General features: G+C 50.8%; 1 protein-coding gene across 31 annotated transcripts in view; it reads left to right on the forward strand.

Annotated features, from left to right (window-relative positions):
- NRXN2 (neurexin 2) overlaps positions 1–17,343 on the forward strand; it is a 355,281-nt gene that overhangs the window by 174,766 nt on the left and 163,172 nt on the right. For 26 of the 31 annotated variants that reach the window (XM_080985831.1, XM_080985833.1, XM_080985832.1 and 23 more), the window contains 5 exons: positions 4,651–4,812; positions 6,246–6,684; positions 7,916–8,299; positions 9,615–9,818; positions 14,983–15,009. In XM_080985831.1, the coding sequence (XP_080841957.1) occupies positions 4,651–4,812; positions 6,246–6,684; positions 7,916–8,299; positions 9,615–9,818; positions 14,983–15,009 (1,216 nt within the window). The remainder of the gene's footprint in view (positions 1–4,650; positions 4,813–6,245; positions 6,685–7,915; positions 8,300–9,614; positions 9,819–14,982; positions 15,010–17,343) is intronic. The other 5 variants (XM_080985840.1, XM_080985841.1, XM_080985843.1 and 2 more) reach the window with 1 other exon arrangement.

Genomic DNA, 17,343 nt, shown 5'->3' on the forward strand with positions numbered 1-17,343 from the left:
ATGACTCTTTGAAACCTGAGTTAGGGCAGGGTTTGGAGCAGTTCCAGCCCTTTGTTTAGGTCAGCTTTTGTTCAAGGCAACAAGTAGGGGGCTGCAACAAAACATTACAATTCTCCTGTTGAGGGTCCCAGCTAGCCCACCAAGACCTTCTTCCAGGGCACTCCATTCAATTCCTCAATTCAGTAAACTGCTTTCTTTCTTTCTTTTTTTAAATGATATTTATTGAGAATTTTAAAGTTACAAAGAAAAAAGAAGGGGGAAAAAAGAAAAAAGAGAAAAAGAAAGAAAAAAGTAGATAAAAGTAACAATTAAACAATACAAATCAATAAAAACCAAAATCAAAAAGAAAAAACAAAACACACAATGCATCACAATCAAAAAGCAAAAATAAACAAAAAATTTAAAAACAAATCCAATATTCGCAAATCCTCAACTTTCACTAACTTATTTCATCGACCTCCTCACACCTCCCTTTTTTGTATTCTAGTTGTTAATTATCTCAGCAAATCCTTTCCATCTTTCACAATATTCTGTCATTAAATTACCTTAATCTATTTTAACCTTATCTTACCATAAAAAACCCTAAAACTTACAACTTAAATCTTATTTATACCGAATTCTTTTAACCATAACATATTCTTATATAATTCTTTTTAACATTTCTGCTAAAGCCAAATAATTTCATTCCAACATTTTTCTAATACTCATTAATTTTACGATACTTTTCTAAATAAATTTTTAAAACTTTCTTCCAATCTTCATCCATCGTCTCTTCTCCTGGTCTCGGGTTTTGTCAGTCCTTTCTATCCCATCCATCTAGTCCATCAACCTGGTGACCTTATATCCGAGGCTCTTAAGTCTTTTCCATGTCCCTTCCGCAGGTCTTCTTCATGTTTATACCTGTACTTTACTTTGTCTTCTGCTCCTTTCACTCGGGGAGACTCCAACTTGGCAATATTTTTGTCCCTTCTCGACAAGTCAGCCCCTTTTCCATAGTCAACACTGAAATCCATGTGGTATTTAAAGGCATGTTTCAAGGTCCCTCCAAAGTTAGGGGCCCCCACAACTCCGAGCTCCCCCCGGCCTAAAGCCAGACTTGAAAGGTCAAAACATCCCTGCATAGGGGGGTCCATCCAGCCCCCCATCTCCAAACCAAACAGAACTCCATCTCTCCAAATCTGACTTTTTCCAGGTTCATTTGTCAAATCCAACGACTCATGTTCCTGCTGGGCCACAGCTCCCTCCATCTCTGCCACCCGAGGTCCAGCAACAACCTCCTCCCTCATCTCATCTGTGAAAGCACATTCCTGGATTAATTCCTGAGTGGGTTCTATATAGGTACCCACTGCCTGTCCAAAATTTCCGATCGCAACAGTCATCAAATCCATCTTCTCATGTAACTGTTCCAATAAAGCACTTGTCTTGCAAAAGGCAAGCACCAGAGCCTCTGAGCACATTCTTGTTCAAGGTCGAAGTCTGGTCCCACGATCTTTAATCTTTACAGCTGCAAAGCTCCCCAGTTCGACTTTAATAACAGTTTCACATGCTCCCTCTAGGGGAAACAATTTCTATTTGTATCCATCTTTTTTTTTTTTTTTTAAAGCAGATCTAGCAACAAAGTTTTCCTTTTTCGGATATTTTGTCGATATTTTGTTCCTTTTAAATGCGAAAGGGAACAATGGAATCAATATGTTTCTGTTCTTTTAACTATCTGTCAAAAACGTTTGTCCATAGTCAATGAGCTTCTCCAAAACGTCTGTCTTGACACCCCGCTCCCAGGTTTAAGACGGTGGAAAATTACCTTTCTTTACTCTCTCTTCTGCAGGTTTAAACAGTCTAAAAAAGGTTCCCCCCTCTTCTCCTGCTTCCAAGGGGGGTTCAGTAATTTTAAATGATGAAAATTTAGTCCTTTACAAACGACTTTCTGAACTCTAGCTTGCCGTGTCTTTGCTTCAATCTATCTACAAAAGCGGAAGGCGGACTGACTTCCTGTTTAGACCTTCCCGCTTTCGGTGCCTAATTAAGAAATGTCATAGTCCAATTTTCCGTTCTACTCACGGGCAGTTGTTTAAAATCCAACTGTCCACAGGAAAAAGTCAGCGCTCTCCGGCAACAGCAATGTGGCTTCACTCCGTGAAAGAAGCAGTCGATTCAAAGCACCGCGCCACTCACCCCACGTCGCTCCGGATCCCCAAAACAGGGTTTCCCCGCAAGTAGGGGGGGCGCAAAGGTGCCAGCCGAATCCCACATCCACAGGCTTCTCCCGGCTGTGGTTTTTGATGGGTCTCCGCTTCGCCGTGGCGGTTCAGACCCTGTTTTCCACGGAGCGGATTCCTCCTGATCGGAGGAAATCTGATTGCCAGAGGCGCCAACCCGGAAGTCTCAGTAAACTGCTTTCAGGGTTGTTGTTGTTCCAACTTATTTATGCACAAAAAGTGTATAAATTTTACAACCAGCTTGATTGTAAAACAAAACAAAACCTCAAAGCAGTTTACTACAAGCGCCACAATAATGGGACACACCCACAAAACCCAGGATACATTTGATATAACAAGTTGGAGGATTTTCGCAGGAAGTTACAGGATATGTTTTGATGGGAAGATGAGGCATTGTGGCCACTCCAAAACTTTTGCAGGCGCAAATGGTATTGAAAGCAGGATCATGTATCATCACCCTGATTCTATCACAAACACAAATGAGGAATGCACACACAAAAAAGGACTTCTGGAGGGGCCCACAGAGCATCTGCTTGGCACGCAGAAGGTCCCAGGTTCAAGTCCCAGCAGCAGGTGCAGGTAAGGCTGGCAAGAAAGTCTACCTGCCTGCAACCTTGGAGAATCATTGCTGCCATTGTGGTGTATAGACAATGCTGAGCTAGATGAACCACGGGTCTGACAGAGAATAAGGTAGCATCCTGCATAAGGAAGACCCTTGAACTTTTCCATTGGCCCTGAATGTGTGTTCAACAGCAGGTGGGATTCCCATGAGCCACTGGGGTATTTTTAATGTATGATTTATTATATATAGGTATTCTGTCATTTCTTTAAGGAGCTGGAAGTGGTGCACATAGTTCTCCCCCACCCTGTTTTACCCTCACAACAACCCTGTGAGGTAGCTTAGGCTGAGAGATGGTGGCTGGTCCAAGGTGACCAAGTGAGCTTCATGACCAAGTAGGGATTTGCACCCTGGCCTTGCAGGTCCTAGTCCAAAGCTGCAACCCTGACACCACACCAGCTGTGGCTGCAGCTGCATAGTGCTGCGGCTGTTGTTGGGGACGAAGGTCCTTGCTCCTTGTTCATGGCCAGGCTGACGCCCCAAAGGAAGGTCAGCGGGACACACACAACAGTCTTGGGAGCAGTTCAGGGTGCGATGGGAGGGTATAGGCAGATGTTGCCAGGCCTGTGACCGAGGAACCCCCTAAACCAGTGGTTTTCAACCAGTGTGCCCTGCCACCCTGGGGTGCCTGGAGTGATAGTCAAGGGTGCCTCTTGGCTTCTGTCCTTCTTTCCTTTCCTCCCTCCCTCTGATGCCCTCTTGCGTCTCTGCCTCCCAAAGGCTTGCATGGCTGTTTGTTGTAGCAGCCATGGCTACAAGCTCCCCAGGCGAATGATGCCTCTGGGGCTGGGCAGGGGGTGCTTCTCAGGCCCCTGTGGGGTGCAGGGAGGCAGCTCAGAGACCAAGGGTGGCAACAGCAGCTTCCTGGAGGACTCCGAAGGAGAGGGGAGAGGAAATGAGGCTGAGGGAACACTCCTCAAGGGAGGGTGTTCAAAAAGGGTGAGAAGCTGTCAGCTCTGCAGGCAAGGGTGACGTAACTGGGCTCCTAAGCCCCACAGGGGTGCCACAGTATGTAGTTGGTCAAGGGAGCCATGGACTCAAAAAGGTTGAAAACCTCAGCCCAAAACAACTGCAAATGGCTTTAGCGGGGTTCAGGCTGCACTTCCAAATCAGTTTTTGAGCCACTTCTCCAAGCAAGAGGCTGTGAGGAACCAAGAAAGACCCAGAAATCTGTAGCAGCTCATTCTTGGCAGAATTCAAAGCAACAGTTCCTCAAGGAGAGCCGCTCAATCGACCTTCAAAACTAGTTTAAATTGCAACCTGCTTCACACTCTCTTCTTTCAAAAAATGCCCCATGTAATTCTTTTCTTCTCCCAGGTAACTGGAGTCCTTTCCTGAACAGCCAGCTGAAATGGGTGCTCCTTGGTTGGCAGAACCACCATGGCACTGGGTGGTGGCAGGATGATGGGGCAAGAGGGGGAGGGACTATGCAGCCAAAACATGGACTCGGAAGCTGCCATCAATTGACTCAACAGGGGGCAAAGCAGCAGTGGCTGCAAGACTGCCCCTGCCCTGTCCCCAACTGGACCATCAAACCTTGTGCAGATTCTTCTCCCCTTTCACCCTTCTGCCTGCCTCACTCCTCCTCCTCCTCCTCCCCCCTCTCTCTCCTCCCACCCTCCATCAGAACGAAAGTGCGGTATTTCTCCAGAAAGACAATCAGACATAAAAATGAGTCAGCAGCTCCTCCTCTCCCCCGCCCCGCCAAGTCTCCCCTCTTCTCCCCGCCAGATCCCTCGTTGGTTAACACTCTGTTGTCTCCTTGTCTCCCCAACCCCGACCCCTCCCCCCAACCCCTGCGCTCACGACGGACAGGTGACCATCTCTGTGGATGGGATCCTCACCACCACCGGCTACACCCAGGAAGACTACACCATGCTGGGCTCGGACGACTTTTTCTACATTGGGGGGAGCCCCAATACGGCCGACCTGCCCGGGTCCCCCGTCAGCAACAATTTCATGGGATGTCTCAAGGATGTGAGTCGTGGGGTGGGGTTGGGACTGGTGGGTTGGGGTGGCTCAGGGTTGGAGGGTTAATCCCCATTGAGCGTATGTAGATTATGAGCCTCCTTGCTGGGAACTGACACAAGCTGCCTTTCCATCTTGGGGACCCTCAGAGAGGATGTGGTGGGAACCTTGGGAAGAGGGGGAAAGGATTGAAGGGCTCTGTGTGTCGCTTGGTCTCTTACACAGGTGCAAAGTTGATGGTGTAGAACAGAAGGGAGCCTTTGGCCCTTAAACATTGGTGGACTCCAGCTCCTAGCAGCGGCAGCAGCATCCCTAGCCATTGGCCACATGGCCAGGACAGATGGGAACTGGAATCCAACAGCACCAGGACAACCCCTTTAGGTTTCCCACCGCTGGCCTATGGAACAGAGCATCTCCTGGGGCTGCAAATGAAATACTGTGCAGTCACATCTTACGCATATTTAACTTGGGTGATTTCAATCATCCTCAGTGTGTGTACTCAGGGCTTATTCACATTTACCTTTTGCCCCGCGCTTTCCAGGCACAGGTCCACGCTTTGAAGCTCCGTGTCCAAGTGCTCCTTATTTAGCTTCAGAGCTTCCCCCACAAAACCTGCTCTTTAAAGCTGAAGCACAATAAACAGCCATTTGGGTTTTCCATGGATTGCCATTTGCTCTGATGCAATGGTAAAGAGCAGATTTGTGCAGGGAAAGCTCCAGAGGAATAATTTTAAAAAGGGCGCTCAAACATGGAGTGCAGACTTGTGTCTGGAAAGCACGGAGGAAAGGTAAGTGTGGACCAACCCTCATATTCTCAGTGGAGAGGGTCTTCCTTCTCTTCAGAAACTGTGGGATTGCATTATGGCTTCACTCACTCCACAAGAAGCTCATGGTAGCAACAGAATCCTCTCTCCCCACTTCTGTGTACACACCAACCCTGTGAGGTAGCTTAGGCTGAGAGGAAGAATCACCGGCCCAAGGTAAAACCCAGTGCTTTGTGTCTGCATGGGGACCTGAGCCCCGCTGGGTTTTCCCCAGTCTGACCCTGCACCAAGAGTCAAAGTGATCCTCTGATCAACCCTTCTGAGAGCAGGGGGAGGAAAACTACAGCCCTCTAGGTTGCCATCAGCTGTTCTTCATTGTTCTAAAGTATGTGTGACCATTCATTGTTAAATTCCCCATTGTTTAACATTAGGGTTAAAAAAAAAATTCATGGTCAAATTTGAGGGGCACACAAAGAACCTTTGGCATTACGGAACCACAGGACTCCACAGGTCATGTCAAACAAATCCACAGGCAACATTCCCTGGTTGCTCCCCATCTTCCTTCCCTCCTCACCTCTCTCTGTCAAATCCCAAGATGGTGGAGAGCTGGCTCACGTCAAGGTGTGACGAAGCTCACCGTGTCCTGTTGACCCTGCCTGCTTCTCCGATCCCTTTGCAGGTTGTCTATAAGAACAATGACTTCAAGCTGGAACTGTCTCGCTTGGCCAAGGAAGGGGACCCCAAGATGAAGATCAATGGGGACCTGGTCTTCCGCTGCGAGAATGTGGCGGCCCTCGACCCGGTCACCTTTGAGTCCCCCGAGGCCTACATCTCACTGCCCAAGTGGAACACCAAGAAGACGGGCTCCATTTCCTTTGACTTCCGCACCACAGAGCCAAACGGGCTGCTGCTCTTCAGCCACGGCCGGCTGCAGCCACCCAAGGAGGGCCGCTCCGAGCGCCTGCACAAGGCTGACTACTTTGCCATGGAGCTCCTCGACGGCTACCTCTACCTGCTGCTGGACATGGGCTCTGGGGGCATCAAGATGCGGGCCAGCAGCAAGAAGGTGAATGACGGCGAGTGGTGCCATGTGGACTTCCAACGCGACGGGCGCAAGGGTGAGTGGGCTCTGTTGCCACCTCAGGTGCCGGGGACGCGCTTGTGCCTGATCTTGGTCCTGTTGAATTTGGAGCCGGGTGGGGTCATCAGAAGGGCCTGGCTGCCAGATGAGAGCAAGGGGGACCCATCTGGTCCAACACCCTCTTCTCACACCAGCTGCCCAGGTGCTTCTGGGAAGCCCCCAAGGAGGACCTGAGAGCCATAGCGCCCCATTACTAGCAGTGGCTGGTCTTCCAAGGCACCTTGCCGCCTCTGACCGCATAGGCTGCCTGTGACTCCTTGGCCACTGGGGTGTCACACAGCGGTGGGTGCTTGCCAGCAATAATCGCCCTTCTCTCACTGGCATATAAAGTGGGAGGGGAGTTATGCACAGGGTCAGAGAAAGCAGCATTCCCCAGAGGGTTGGGGGCAGCACAGTGATTGTCAGGGATGCCTTCTTATTGCTGGGAACCTACAAGAAAGAGAATCTTGTAGGAAGAGAGACACCCCTTTTGGAATATCTGAAAAAAAATTAGATGAAATCGTGAGCAGGATTCCAGATATGAGCAGTGGTGGAAAATTGATAATATATGAAACGGAAGAATGTGTCTTAGGTGAAATGTTTATTAGAATGCAGTATGTAAATGGCATGGGATTAAGAACAGCAGAGAGGGAAAGATGGGAAGTCAAAGTTTAAAGAGAAATGTATGACAAATTTGGAATCAAATATATATGTAGAGATTTAAAAATTTAATAAAAATTTGACAAAAAGGAAGAGAGAAGCCAGTGGGAAGCAAGGAAGGAAAAACTATGGGGGGCACTGGGAGAAAGTGGGGCGTGCTCCCTTCAGCGAGAGAGGAGGGCCTAATGATGAACTAAGCCCCAGCCTTCCTTTTGCAAGGGACTCCCCAAGCCTCCTCTCAAGGAAGAAGAGGGGTCTTGGGGCACTAAAGCCCCCGTGGGATGCTTCCTGCTGCTCCCTCTTATTTAGGCTGGATTTCTAATCCATTCCCTGATGCATTGGGGTGGGGGGGGAGGTGTAGGTGGGCAGCAGGCAGGCTTGGTAGAGGGGCCCCAACCTGCTGCTTTTCATAGCATAATGAGAGGGCTGTCCCCATAGTTTTTCTGACTGGAGTAAACTGTTGGGCCATGCAGCCCCAGAGGAAGAGGGATGCCAGTGTCAGTTGGGGGGGGGGGCAGTCAGTGAGCTAGACTTTGTGGGGTGACCTCTCCTGCTTTCCCTCCTTGCAGGCTCCATCTCCGTGAACAGCCGCAGCACGCCCTTCCTGGCCAGCGGGGAGAGTGAGATCCTGGACCTGGACAGCGAGATGTACCTCGGGGGGCTTCCTGAGAACCGCCTGGACCTCATCCTGCCCCCTGAGGTGTGGACAGCCTTCTTGAACTATGGCTACGTGGGCTGTGTGAGGGACCTCTTCATTGACGGGAAGAGCCGTGATGTGCGGCGCTTGGCCGAGGTGCAGAGCGTAGCTGGCGTCTCCAGCTTCTGCTCCCGAGAGACCCTCAAGCAGTGCAGCAGCTCCCCATGCCGCAACGGAGGCCTCTGCCGGGAGGGCTGGAACCGCTTCATCTGCGACTGCGTGGGCACTGGCTACCTGGGCCGGCTTTGCGAGAGAGGTGAGGGGGCCCAGGGCCCAGAGGAGGCAGAAGGAGGGCCAGAACCAGCTGAGCTTCCTTTTGCTGAGCTTCAGCACGAGCCAAATCTTTGACCCTGTGCAAGAGGGGTGAAGGGAGGCCATGCTTGCCCAAAGTTGGCCAAAGCACCCAGAGGGCACCAGATGGGCAAAGCCTGGCTCAAGCAGTACCCGGAGCCTCTTTCAGACAACCCGTTCATTGAGCATTCATCCTGTTTGAAGAGAGGTTACATAATGTTGCCTGAAGTCATCCCCTGACATCCAGGTCATTACCTCATCACTTTTCATACTGCAACATTCCTCTTGGTTTTGTTGCCCGAGGGGTCTGCCCCCTCCACTTTCATGGTGCAACCTGAATTGGTCCATGTGCAAACCACTCATCAAACTGCAAAACTGGAAAGGTCTCTGAGTGGCTGGGGGGCTTGTAAAGAATTCTTAACCAGTGGGTTGTGTTGTTGTTACTATTATTTAATGCTGCCATTCTGAAACAAGCAGCATTCTTGATGCTTCACACTTGGCTCTGGCATGACGTGAAAAGGGCACTTTCCTCCATATGTGCCGGAGAAATCGTGGTGCATCTTTTCAGGGGATGTTCCTTCTTGCCATCTGCCTTTTTAAAAGAACTACCCACATGAAAAATGACCGCTCTGCAGGGGGACCTGCGAGAAAATGTTGCATTGCAGAGGAGTGTGTGCCCCTCTTCAGGCTTCCAGCCAGCCAGCTATGCTCTCTTCCAGAATATTCCAAACTGCCCCCCATGCCACCTTTGGTTTTCTAGGCTCCTGCCCCATGAATTGCAATTCAGCATTCTCTGCACGCAGAGGATGCACTGTCCTCACTGGGCTATTTTGAGGGCTCTGAATATTTCCTTCCCTCCCCAAAGATTTTATTTTCTTCTTCTTGGGGTTCCTCCAAGCCTGCTTCCCCTTGTGCAGCCCTTGCTTTGCAGGCAAAGAGCTCTTGGTTCAATCTCTGGCTGAATCTCCCATTGTGAAAGAATCAGGGGTGATCAGGTGACGGGAGTGGGTGGGCTCTTCAGCAGAGCCTCCTCCAGACCAGGGGGGAGCCCGTGTGGCACCTTCTATGGGCTACAGCTACCATCATCTCTGGCCATTGGCCGTGCTGGCTGCTGAGGCTGCTGGGAGTTGTAGTCTGAGAGTCTCTGGAGGACCCCATGTCAGCTCCCCCTGGAGTGGGTGAGGTAGACATGTAGCCTGGCCTGTTCCTAATCACTCTTCCCTTTCTTGGCTCCTCTCTCCCCTCCATTCTCTCTCTGCATCTCCCCTCTCCACCAACAGAGGCCACAGTGCTGAGCTATGACGGGAGCATGTACATGAAGATCATGCTGCCAACGGTCATGCACACCGAGGCTGAAGACGTCTCCCTCCGCTTCATGTCGCAGCGAGCCTACGGCTTCATGATGGCCACCACCTCCAAGGAGTCGGCCGACACTCTCCGCCTGGAGCTCGATGGGGGCCAGATGAAGCTCACAGTCAACCTAGGTAACCAGCTGGTCAGAACCCGGCAGGATCTGTTCCTCTCCATCTACCCAGAGAGCCCCCTGAGGCAGTGCTGGGGTGCAGGCAACACCTTAGAGGGTGTTCAGGCGCAGCAACGGCACTCTGGTGGGGGCGGGCAGGCTCCATTACACGTGTTTCCGCAGGGGGTCCTTCTCAGGAGGGAATCTGTGTGCAATCGAAATGCAAAATCCACATGGCTTTTGGGAACTCTCTCATCGTGCTGGAGCAAAATGCGAAACTGTTTCATTTGGCTACCAATTTCTCATCGTTCATATGCCTTTCACACAGACAGACGCACGTCGGGGTAGTCGGCTGAGCTACACCTGAGTAAATTTGTATAGTTATCCCTCTGTGGTGACAGATCCATCAAATGCAACAGGCATTTCTCAAAAGCCTCCCTCTGACCAGTCTATGCTGGGCAGGCTAGCCTGGACTTCACCAACCAGGTGTCCTCTAGAAGTTCTGCTCTACGACTTCCATCAACCCCTGTCCTGCTGGCTGGGTCTCATGGGAGTTATACAGTAGTCTGAAACATCGGAGGGCAGAAAGTTGGGGAAGGCTGGGTTCCCATGGAGATACTAGCAAAACCCGTCCCAAAGAGTGGCTTTGCCCATTCACCCAACCTCTTCCTGAGGATGAACGTGGCAGAGGGAGGTTGTGCTATACTTGATGGGGATGTCCACGATATCGTGGGTGATGCCTGCGAAAACAAGGCTGCCCATCATGGATTTTGTCTGGGCTGCACAGCAAAGATTATTTGGAAGGGTGTGTTTCAAGGCTGTCCAGTGTTTGATGGGCCTCATGGACTATAAAACTGTGCAGCTTTACTGAGGAGCAGCCATACCAACCCTGGTGGGCTTTACTTTCTTCACTGGGGCTCCCTGAGTGCCTGTCTCCATAGGCATACAACTGCAGCTTTAAATGTAGAATTGGTAGCCAGAAATGAAATACAGTGGAACCTTGGTTGTCGAACTTAATCCGTTCCGGGAGTCCGTTCGACTCCCAGAACCGTACAAAAACCAAGGTGCAGTTTCCGATTGACTGCAGGAGCTTCCTGCAGTCAATCGGAAGCTGCCTCGGACGTTCGGCTTCCAAAAAAAGTTAGCAAACTGGAACACTTACCATATTTTTCTCTCTATAAGACGCACTTTTTCCCTCCTAAAAAGTAAGGGGAAACAGGAGGATCGGTCCCCCTGCCCTGAAGAGGCTTGGCACGGCTATCCCAGAAGCCAGAACAGCAAGAGGGATCGCTGCTTTCGCTGTGCAGCGATCCCTCTTGCTGTTCTGACTTCACTTCGCTGTAGAGAGGCGCTGCGCAGAGAGGGAGAGAATTTTTTTTTCTTGTTCTCCTCTAAAACTATGTGCGTCTTATGGTTGGGTGTGTCTTATAGAGCGAAAAACACGCTACTTCCGGGTTTGTGGTGTTCAGGAGCCAAGCCATTGGGCAACCAAGGTATCACTGTCCATTAGCTCATCCTCACGGGCGCTCAGCTGCAGCGCTATCAAGTTCTGCATGCAGATTTCTCACACACAATTGTGTGGATTTTGCTTTCCAAAACACAGGGGTTTTTTCACCTGCAGCTTATTTCTCCACAGAGGGTGAGGCGAAGGTGGGGACATTACATGGAAGCCAGGCCTGGGGCTTTTTCTCTGTTTCTCCCCTTATGTTGCTGGGTCTTTGGAAAGATGCCCCTTCCCAGCCTGGGGAGAAGAGGAAGATGGGCCCCCTCCTTTTCCCTGGAGCAGCCTTGGAGGACCAGAGATGGTGGTGAGGCTGGTCCTCTTTGTTAAAACCAGGACCTGCTTTCCCTGCCTGACTTAGCCAGCCATGGAGACTGAGAGGGGCAGGAGCTTTCCTCCCTCCCTCGTGCCTGCCCCACTTTGTCCTCTTCGGTGTCCAGGCGAGAAATGGGTTGAAGAAAGCCCCATTCATCTTTCTAAAGACCCAAGCACAGTGATTTTCTCCTCCCTGCCCACCTTGGTTTTCAACCCTTCATTGAGACATAAATGGCCAGCCCAGAGCAAACAGCCATGGTGACCAAAGGCCCCACAAATGCCCCCCTTCCCCTCCAACATGACCCTCTTCCCACTTTCCATGCGCGCCCCCAACCGCTTACCTGGTGCCCACTCCTCTCTTTGTTCCCTGGGCCTCCCTTCCCTTTATCCCTCCTCCTGCCTGGGGTGGGGGGGGGGGGTTGCTTTTGTTCCATGAAATTTACCCACCGCCCATGAGAGGGGCTTTTGGTCCTGTGACTGTTTGCATCCACTGTTCTGTTGCGGTTGACGACGCACGCCAAGCCCAGCTGTGCAGCCTGTGGGAATGGGGATTCCCCACCCACATGCCCCCCCCCGGAGGAGAGCCCGCCTCCCCCCACTGGCAGACATGCCCTGAAGTCTGCAGAGGACTCAGGAGCACAAGGGTGACCCTCTGCCCCAGCCAAAAGGACGCTCCCCCTCACAGGGCTCCCCCACCAACCTCTCCCTGAGGCACTGATCCATGAAGGGTGCTCCGGCGATTCTTGGGGAGGAGGGCAGTGCTGCTAGCCCCGCCCTCAGCACTGAGAGCGGGGCAGCGCCTGCGCCATGACCCTGCTGTCCAGGAATTGCCAGGCACACCCTTCCCCCAGTCAGAACGACTGTGGGACCTGCTCTTCCTGTTTCTGGAGGTCCCGAGATGGTCTGTCTCAGAGAGGAGCTGGCGATGGTGCCGGGGGCAAGACCTGTCTGGGTGTCGTTGTGCTGGGAAGTACCTTTGGGGAAAGGAGAGAGGAGGAGGGCCACTGTGGGATCAGCCCTTCCCCTCCCTTTCAGTCAACAGCTTCAGGCTTGAGAGGAAGGAAGGGCTGCCCCACTTCCTACTGCACAGCTGGTCTTCACAAGGTAGCCACTTGCCAGCACTGAGGAGGAATCCCAAAGGGCAAGCAGGGGAGGCTGGGAAGGAGCCCTATGGACAGGACGGGCAACTGAGAAGCAAAAAATGGTAGCACAAGGGTCTACGCACAAACCAGCCCTTTCCCCTTTCTGAGCGCCGTGGGTAGCAAAAGGCACTGAGGCCTGGGGGCAGTGTGGGTGGGGGCCAGGACACCAGCTGAATGCTGGGGAGGTTGTTTGTTAATGTCTGTTGGTGGGGAAGCCCCAGGACCAGGCCTATGGATAAAGGTCCACAATTCAGTGAATGTCATCAGTCCCAGGCCACAAATAGTGGGTGATGATATTCAGCTCAGTTCTGTTCAACTTAGTTACGTTCATTGCTCTGAGTAAAACCACCTTGAATACCACCTTGTGTCCAGAAACTCAGAGATAACTCCCCTCTCCTCTTGCTCACAATTGTCTGATACAGACAATACAGTCCCAGGGGGCCAAACGGCCCTGTGATGTGGATCCTGGCCTCCTTTTCATAGCAGCTTCAGGTTGCTGATGTGGTTTCAGTCAGGCAAATGGAGGGGGGCCTTCAGTAATCTGGCTGCTAGTGCCACTGCCCCATTCCTCCCCACTAAGATGTATATAATATATACCCGAGAAGTCTGTGGTTCATTAGCTATGATGATGATGATGATTGATTATTGATCAAATTTATATACCACTCATCAAGAGCCCACAGGGTGGCTTACCCAAAAAAGTGAAATACGTAATTTTTTATTTAGTTAGTTCAGTCTTCCTCAACCTCGGCCCTCCAGATGTTTTTGGCCTACAACTCCCATGATCCTTAGCTAGCAGGACCAGTGGTCAGGGATGATGGGAATTGTAGTCTTAAAACATCTGGAGGGTGGAGTTTAAGGAAGCCTGAGTTAGTTCATAAAATTTATATACCACTTGAGTGTAGAAAAAACACACGTTTCCTGCACTGCAGGGATTGGACTTGTTGACCTTTTGGGTCCCTTCCAACTCTACAATTCTAGGGTTCAGTTTCAGGTTTTATTTTTTAACCAAAATAATTATATCTCATTATACAGGCGACTTAAAAAAACAAAACAAACACCCATTAGATCCTGTTTCTACATGGAAGTTAGCAGTGGTCCCTGACTGAAGACAGCAGCATCTTAAAAATAAATGAAAATAGATAAATAAGAGGGATTGTTCACAGATCTCCTGGATCCCATATTGTTTGGTTCTAAGATTTTAAACAAGATTTTTTTAAAACCCTAAAGTGGTTCTAATACAAGGCAGTCTTCTGCCTTGAGAAATGAAGCAAATATTGCAAAGACGGGTTGGGTGGCCATCAGACCAAGCAGCAGGCAGGCTCTGTGGTTTGAAGCCCAAATGTGACTCAGTAGCAGACCTGGGGGTGGGGTGCAGACCACAGAATGAAAGAGGAGGGGCCAGACTCGTATTTAACATGCGCACACCAGCCAGGTGCAGGAGAACTGCAGATAATAAAAACTTAAAAGAGGCTCAGGTGATTTGTAGATCACCCTCACCTGAGCTACAGAACTGTCAACTGAAAAATGGGGGGGAGGCCTCCCAGATCACAGGTAGAGAACTTATCTAGCCCGAGGGCCACATTCCCTTGTGCTTGACATCCCGGGTGCCGCATCCCAGTGGGGGGCCAGAGGCAAAAAAAGTGGGCAGGGCCACAGATGTGACTCTTACCTTGGTGGAGTAGGTTATATTTCAGCTGTGCAAACAGGGGAGGGTTCTCCATCCTTGCAAGCAGGAGGCAGGATCACAGCCACGCAAAAGCACTTTGAAGCAGGCAGTGGCCTGGAGGAGCCCAGAGGGCTGAGGAGAAAGGCCTGGAGGACCAGCTCTGAGGTTCCCCTCCTCTCCTGTGGATCAAGGCATTGTAGGGAGTGGGGGCCAACTCAGAAAAGCCACCCCCAGGAGAACGACCGGCGGCTGGTTTGTGCATAGACAGAAAGACCCAGGCATATTTGCAACTGCATCCTGTTGGTGCAGGTGGAGGAGATTGTGGTGGGGTGTGTGGAATAGGGAGGCAGCATTGGGCCGGATCAGGAGGACAGGCAGACCCACCCAGACCCCTCCCCAGTGCAGAGGCAAGTGTCCTCCTTGTCGTGCGTTTGTCCCCAGATGGTGGGCTGAATTGGTTTTCCTTTTTGGGTGTTTGGTTGCAGACGTTACCTTGAAGGATATAAAACTGTCTCGTTCTCTTCTCTCTCCCCACCCCCACCCCGGCCCCCCGTCTCAGACTGTGTCAGGATAGGCTGTAACCCCAGTAAGTTGCCATATATATATATATTTCTTTTTCCCCTTTTTTTCTTCTTCGACTCATTCTTTTTAATCCTGCAGTTTCTGTTTTATTTTGCTTTTCTAACGGAAAAAGGTGGTCGTGGTAGTAGGCGCTGTGTGTGTGTGTGTGTGTGTGTGTGTGTTTGTTAGTGAACAGGACACAGGGGTGCTCCAAAGGGTTCTCTCCTCAGTCCCCAGGACAGAACAAGCCCATGAAACGTCTTCCTTCTTGTAGACTCTCAGGATGAGCATCTGCTAAAGCCTGTAGGAGTTGGTCAGTAGCAGAAGCCAAATGTGCTTATGTTCCTCTTCCTCCACGGTTGCTTCACATAGAGATGAGCCCACCTACCCCAATACCTTCTCCCCTCCTTAACATGCAACAATAGCCCCTTTCTCCTCTCTGATGCGGGTGGCGCTGTGGTCTAAACCACAGAGCCTAGGGCTTGCCGATCAGAACGTCAGCAGTTCGAATCCTTGCGGCGGAGTGAGCTCCCGTTGCTCGGTCCCTGCTCCTGGCAACCTAGCAGTTCAAAAGCACGTCAAGTGCAAGTAGATAAATAGGTACCACTCCGGCGGGAAGGTAAACGGCGTTTCTGTGCGCTGCTCTGGTTCTCCAGAAGTGGCTTGGTCATGCTGGCCACATGACCCAGAAGCTGTCTGCGGACAAACGCCGGCTCCCTCAGCCTATAGAGTGAGATGAGCACGCAACCCCAGAGTCATCCGCAACTGGACCTAATGGTCAGGGGTACCTTTACCTTTTACCCCTCTGATGAGTATCAGAGGATCTGCTGACAGCCAGGATGCCTGGGTTCTCTTAACCACACCTTTTGAGGTGAGTGGCACTGAGTTTTTGTGGAAGGGTGAGTTTTTCCCCTAATGCCATTCCTGGAACTTTTGAGAGAATTTCCTATGGAAGAAATGTACCTGGGATTTCGGGCAGTACTCAGATTACATGGAGGAGGGGGAAGGGGGCATTCCATTTTTGGATGTCTCTGCTTACCTACAGGGTTGTGTGATTTTCCTAAAACCGAAGGCAATCATCAAAGGGTGGGAACTTGTGGATTTCATTAATTCTCCCCTCTTTCTCCCGTAATTTGAGGACTTGTTTAAAAGAGAGGAGAAAGAGTTCAGCGTGGCTGAGGGGGAGGCGGGGACTTTGCAGAGCAGTGAAAATTTACAGAAACAAAAGCGGAGTTGATAAGTTGCTGCTGGAAAAGGAGGCATGCAGGGACCCCCAGAGTAATATCTCCTGCACACTTCAGGTAATGGGAAGAAGCCCCCAGGCACTCCCAGTTTAGCAAACCAGATTTTTCTAGCCTGGTTCATGACAGCGATGTGGTGGTGCTAAAGGGGTGTGTCTCAATCTGAGCAGCGATCAGGTCTGGGGAAGGGGTTGGGCCAGGGGGGGGGGATTCCCTTTGTACCCCCAGCGCTCCACACAGGCAGCTGAGGAAAGACAGGCATGGACACTCACCTGCTGTTTGTGCAACTCTTGTTTCCAAACACTTTAACTGCTCACGGTGCAGAACGATGATTTTACAACTTGGAAATCTCCCTCCATTCTACATTTTGCGCAGCATTGGAGGAGGGGAGATGGGTCATTGGGGCAAAAGGGTGTCACAAATCAGCAGCCCCCTGGAACTGGGCAAGAGGCTCTAGTGGGGATCCAAATGAAAGGGACAAAATCAGTTCCTCCATATCTGCTCTGTGTCATGTGTCAGCTTGTTCAGTCTAATCATAATCTTCACGAAGCACACACGTTTAAATGCACTTTGATAGTCAAGAGCTGTGCTGGGACAACTGGGGGATGCCAAAGTCGGTGCAGGCCTTAATGCAGGAGGCCCTGGGATTCACAACAACCAAATTCCAAGCTCTGGGACTTGGGAGGGGCTGGATGTTGCAGGGCAGTGGAAATTTGCAGAATATTTTTTTTTGCTCACAACAACCAGTGAGTTTCATAGCTGAGTCGGGATTTGAACTCTGTTCTTCCAGGCCCAAGCCCAATGCTCTACCCGCTATGGCACACTGGCTCTCATACCCCACTGGCTCCTTGTCTTGCTTCCTCTGACAACTTCCAGGATCGTGACTCAGAGGCAGGCGAGTTTCTGGTCCTGCAGATTCTCAGGGCTACCACGTAAATCAACCCAGGCTTCCAGTTTGCAAAGGAGGGCTGGAAATGAGAGAGGGAAAGGAAACTGAGGCATACGGAAGTGGGGAGAAGGGTTCAGTAAGAGGGCAGATGATCCTCGTGTTTATTTTTTGAAATGGGTCCATCTGCAGGTGCCAACAGCAATGCATCTACATTTGTGTTGTCTACATA

Source organism: Podarcis pityusensis (genome assembly GCF_964106645.2).
Source record: "Podarcis pityusensis genome assembly, chromosome: 16".
In the NCBI taxonomy this organism is placed as follows: Eukaryota; Metazoa; Chordata; class Lepidosauria; order Squamata; family Lacertidae; genus Podarcis; species Podarcis pityusensis.